The sequence below is a fragment of the Mya arenaria genome, chromosome 4 (genome assembly GCF_026914265.1).
Source record: "Mya arenaria isolate MELC-2E11 chromosome 4, ASM2691426v1".
NCBI lineage: Eukaryota > Metazoa > Mollusca > Bivalvia > Myida > Myidae > Mya > Mya arenaria.
In genome coordinates, this window is record NC_069125.1 from 36146399 (window position 1) to 36152432 (window position 6034).

General features: G+C 34.8%; 1 protein-coding gene across 1 annotated transcript; it reads left to right on the top strand.

The window, feature by feature from the left end:
• Nucleotides 1–3108: 3108 nt before the first annotated feature.
• Nucleotides 3109–5640, top strand: LOC128229603 (uncharacterized). The gene is made up of 2 exons (XM_052941360.1): nt 3109–3241; nt 4330–5640. Exons 1-2 carry the CDS (start codon nt 3152–3154, stop codon nt 5494–5496), a joined length of 1257 nt encoding a protein of 418 aa, XP_052797320.1. The 5' UTR covers nt 3109–3151; the 3' UTR covers nt 5497–5640.
• The last annotated feature ends 394 nt before the right edge of the window (nt 5641–6034 follow it).

Below are 6034 nucleotides of genomic sequence, written 5' to 3' on the forward strand. Positions count from 1 at the left end.
ATGTGGTCATGGTGATTTCATGGATAACTTTCAGTTCAGGGTAATTATAGCGTCATAATTTCATTGTTTTGTTGTCTTTTAACATTCGTAAAGATATTGAAGTGTTGTGATGTGCTAGTCTTCTCGAATTGTCAATATTAAGATGTTTGTTCGAACGAATACATTTGTCCTAGAAAGAAATCGCCGAATTTAGAATCATCAGCCATGTTTGTTTTGACAGTTGTTACAGACGAACCGTAGTAAAAACCGTGTCAATTTTAATTTGTCTTTATTATTTGTTCAATGAGTGCTCTTTGGTTAACAAATGCAAAATAAAGCATTTTCCAAATGATACTTCTAGAAAATAATGGCTTTCATTTAAATTCTTCGTAAAACATCAAAAGAAACATGTAAACAAGCCGGCATTCAACAGAACATGTGCCATGCTATATTTAGCAATAAAGTAGATCGTAGTAAGATCACTACGCCCAATCAGAGCGTTGCTTTGTTGCCAAACTCCGCCTACATAGGTCACGAAAGGTCGACCGGTTCATGCAAAATGAACTCAATTTTTATCATTCAGAAAATCAAGTACGGATGTAAATATAAAACATTGTTTTCGACATTTATTCATTCTTTTTGGTATATCAAAACATTTCTATTAATTGTGGTAAATTATATTTGGGAGTAAGAGTGCTTCTTTAAGCTTGTGATTTCGAAACTTAAAGATGTTTGAAGGCACTGAGCACCCTCTCAAAATATCGAAAAACAATAAAATAAACAATCAAATAAAGAAAACAAATAGAAATGACAGTTTTTTGCTACAACGTTTTATGTTAATTGTATTTAAACAACTGACGATTTATGACATCATTTTCAAAATGCCACTTCGTGCTCTACTCAGAGATTTTGTGAAGGTGATAAATCTGCCTTTCGTTTTTATAGTCCCATTTGAACGAGAACCAGTCAACTTGTCCGTTGTTTTACTACTTCAAATCTTTCGATATTCACCAAAATAAGGAACGGTTCACATTCTTATATGCACAAACATATATAACAAGTATAAACACGCGATTGATGAGTTGTTCGAACCAATGACCGTCGGTTTATTAGCCAAATCACCCGTTTGAAGTGAGCTAACTATCAACTTGTTAAGGGCAAACTGCAGTTCTTTAACTTTACCTTGCACCTTAAATTATAGACATGAAAAGAAGCGTTATTGACATAGATTTTTACGACTTTTACAGAAATACAAAAAAACCCCAATCGATTTCTGCTTTGTAAGTTACCTTAAAAAATAACGAAAAAAGTTGGTACTATGGTCGAAGTTTTATTACAAATTTGAATCTAACATATCAATGTGGCTGAAGTGAAAAGGTCGAGATCGCTTTTCTAAAATCGTTCTATCTTTTTTTAATTTTGATATTAGCCTTTGAATTATCAACGTTTTGGTTAAAACCACTATTATTTTTTAATCTCAATTACCATTGGTTATCAATAAGGCATTGTTTTGTTTTGTTTCGCTAGATGGACGTCTAGTATTTATATTGCAGCGTATAAACATGCTTAGCAGCACCTGGATAAATAAAGGTGCATGAATAATTGGAGTCTTATTCTTTTTGCTGAGTATAAATAATGCTTGTTTGATTTAAATGAATTAATCGATATGACACAGTAGCGGATCTAGCGGGGTAAGAGCTCCACCCCTAGTTGGCCGGCAAATGAGCCCTTAAAGACCTAATATTGACTTAAAATAATACCTTACAAATTAAAATGTTGATATAACATTTTGTCCAGCCACTTATAGGGACGAAACACCAGACATCAATGCAAAAAAGAAACAAATTTTAAACGACGTTAAATTAAAATTGTTGTGTGCAATGCATTGAGTATTACTTACTGATGTATGACATCGCTTAGGACACAAGTATATTTCGTAGTTTTTGAGTATATTTCCAATTTACAATTTACTGAGTCAGTCTACCATATAAATCCCAGAACATTTAAAAATAGCGCCGGTATGTATATATTTATCTGTACTAATCACGTGACTTTCACATGATAAATGTACACACTATAAAACGTTATATGGCTTATTAAAATGGGTAAACTCAGCTAATTATATATCACACAGCAACAAAATATTCTATGAATATTCTTTGAAATCTTGTAAAATGATGTATTTAGTACTAGTTTATATTGACAATTGTCGGATTCTTCTGAGAAAATATTGTATTTGCTGATTTGGGGACCATCCGGTGACCAGTACCTTTATAAAAAGTATACAAGTATTCTTGAATGGAAGGTTGAAATGCTTACAATACCTACACACAAAAGCACTGCTTTCACTGCATAAAACAGTTGTGGTTATACCGAAAAACTGGAGGATTCCCCAGTCTAAAAACAATCATAATGAATTGTCTACCAGGTAAACGCGCACTTGTACCAGCAAAAGCCGAGTTTCACCACTTGACGTCGTCAGCAACCATTGATCGCAATGTTTCTTGCATTTATGCTGTATAAACGCAGTAGGGCATGCGAGTTAATTCAATGAAGCGCGCTTCATGTTCTCTAGTGCCCTTTGCGTTCATACTGCATACACGCAAAAAAATGCACTCAATACTTGTATATTTTGCGGCGTTTAAAACATGCTATACAGAACCTGGTTCAAGAATGGTGCATGCATACTTGGAGTTTATTTGAAATCAATATACGCTTTTGGTGATTATGAATAATTCTTCTGCGATGCTTATAGATTAATCTCTATACACAGATGCGGATCTAGCGGGACAGGTGCCCCTCCCCCAGTTGGCCAGCAAATGAACCCTAAACATCTAATATTAACTTAAATTGATAACTTAACAAATAAAGTGCGGATACAATATACTCGTATATATTGATTTTAAGTGTAGCCACCTAATAAGATGTTTACAAGTATTCTTGAATCAAGGGTTGAAATGCATCAACGATTTGGAACGCGTTATTTCAATACCACAGTGAAATCACAGTTTTGAGGGGCTTTGATAGTTGTTCCCAACTCTACTACCCAGTTACGAGTTCCTGGATCCGCCACTGATACATACCAATTGACAGCCACGACAGATCGCCACTGATACATATCAATTGACAGCCACGACAGATGTAACCAAGGTCTTCTATCAAACAAACGTGCATGATAAAGATGGATTTATTAAGCAAAGTTTATTCGGAATATGATAAAAACATCAGAAAAAAGCGTTTTGTCGCCGTAATAGTGATTTTGGTAAGAGCAGTGAAACACTTTTAAATTTAAAGCGTGTTTTATTGGAAAGAACAATATTTTATTAAAAAAATATTCTTATGCAAAAAGTTAAACATTATGTTAGAAGGCGTATTAGAGCTTTATCATATCATACAGAGAAAAAATAAGCAAAAACAATGTAAGCGGATGTGAACGCTCATCTTTTTTATTCGGATTATGCTGTATCTCAAGAATTATTAAATAAACACCACTTGTCCGGCTTGGTGACTACTAACCAATCACATGCGTCCAGGCCGAGAATCGAACCAGGGTAGCCTGGGTGAGAAGCGAGTGCGCTTACCACTGCGGTTATGAGATTTGCTACACATGTGCGTAATGCCACTGGAACTATGTTCACTGGGGTATTTGTGCATGTCTTTGAGTTAAGGCCAATGTTAAAGTTCTTTGCGATTGCCACGCAAATATTTAAACGATAGCTCGTATATTATTTAATCCCTCAAATTTGTAATGAAACATTAAGTCTACGTCTACGCCGCTTTCGAAGCTCCGCTTTCGGTCTTTTAACAGAGTTTGATTGAGAGTTTAGTTTCGAAAACACCTCGAAAAACCTTTTTTTATACAAAACCGCCGCCTGATGGGCCCTTCAGCATATTATTTTGGAAACAGGTTTGTCTAATTGTTTGAGGAAACCAATCACTTTATCAAAATCAGGTCATAAAACAAAGGCAGGGCTCTTTAAGCGGCATAGATAGCCCTTTGTTTAATTCAAAATGGCAAAGAAAAAGTTATCTTTGTTTAAAGTCTTCATTAAAAGCAAAACGTTCCCATCCAACGTAGAATTTGTGACGTTATTTATCACGTGGTATACACACACTGATGGCAATTACTCTTTAACCAGTGACGAAATTTTGATAGGATGTTGTGTCTTGTGGCACTAAGTGTTTTGTGATCTTGACCTTTGCGCGTTCAAACTGCAAGTCATTTATAAACAAAAAATACGTGTTTGATACATGAAAACATTAAATATTTCCATATTGAACATGTTGAACAAATAAAACTTTAGATTACCTTGCCATACAAAGACTGTAATTCATCAGCATTTTTTTCAGATGATGTTTTTTGCTATTTGGATCTCCTCCACTGATTATGCACCGCAGAGTCTCATGCTCATCAACTCCATTCCAGTAGAACGTGACGCCAAATTCATCATAAAACCCTCCAAAGAAAACCTTATTGCACCAAATGCATTGCACAATACTACCTTTTATAAAAGCATTGTCCAATATGTTCATGATCAAAGTCATGTGGAACATTGTTCAAACAGAAGGTACATTATTTACCGCTGCAATGCAGGAAAGCTTTGCGGGGGAATCGGCGACCGACAGAAAGGAATCATTACCGCATTTCTACTTGCTTTACTTACAAAGAGAACCTTCATAATCGATGTAAGTAATCCATGTAAGCTGGAGACGATTTTGAGACCCAGTTTATATGACTGGACGACTTGTAAAGACTATGCTCTAAGTGTCCCAGCCGTTGATTCAATGTCTCTGCATTTAATAGGCGATCACACATTCAGATCTAAGATTTCAAAACAAGATTTTCGCCAGTGGAATAAAACAGTAGTGTTCATTATGCTGAACTGGTTATCCTTTCCTGGAATACGACAGCATGATGTTACAAAAGTTATGAATTTGTTTACTGCTATCACGAACGAAGAAGCAATAAGAGTTGTATTGGAATCATTGTTTAAACCAAGCCATAGTATGGACACAGAAATCAATGCATTTAACAGAAACCAAAGGCAGGACCGTCATCTTGTTTGTGCGCATATAAGAACAGGAGGGAACCCTTCGATACCCCTCGATTCGAAATCAGATAGAAGGAATCCAAATGTTTCAATCATATTTTCATTCCTAGAAAAATACGATACACATGAAAATGTGATTTATATTGCAACAGACGCAGATGAAGTTAAGAACAATAGTTATTTGACTTTTAAGAACGTAATAACTCTTAAAAGAAAAATTGTGCACGTTGATAAACTAGGAAATATGCAAATGGATACAGCGTGTGAAGGATATTTTACAGCTATCTTGGAGCAATACATTCTGGCTGGTTGTGACACCTTAATTCTCACACACAGCAACCTTGGATTCATGGCTGCCTATGAAAGAGGAGTTGTCGATCAATTGTTCTTGTATAATAAGAAGATAAACGTAATTCAAAGAGCAAAGACTTTGGAAGATATATACAATGTATATGGCTATATATAGAGAAAATACCGTCGGATATATCTTCGTAAATCGGTTTAAAGCTGCACTCTCACAGATTGAAGGTTTTGACACCTTTTTTGTGGTTTTTGTCTTGCATCGAGCCATTTTTTTTTACGAAAATGCACAGAAACTAGTGATATAAGACTGCTGACACAACATCAGATCACAGGTTTTCATATTTACGTTTAAAATTATTGTTTAATACATTTTACTTAAAGTTTTAATAACGCTTTTAGCCATAAAACATTAAGTTTTGAACGGAAATATGAAAAATTGCGATCCTTTGTCAGTAGTCTTATACCACTGGTTTCAGATTGTTACGCAAAAGTTGGCTCATTCCAAGACAAAAAGTAAAAAAAAAACAAGTTGTAAATCTTTGCCTGTGCAGCTTTAAGATATTAGCAGTCAATTGTAAAACAAAACTGGTTAATTTGTTGGTTCCGTTAAAGTTAGCCAAAATGTTTATCGATTGGTCAATATTTATCCACAGAAATACTACACCACTATTAGCCAATCAAATCATTTAAATGTGAAAATC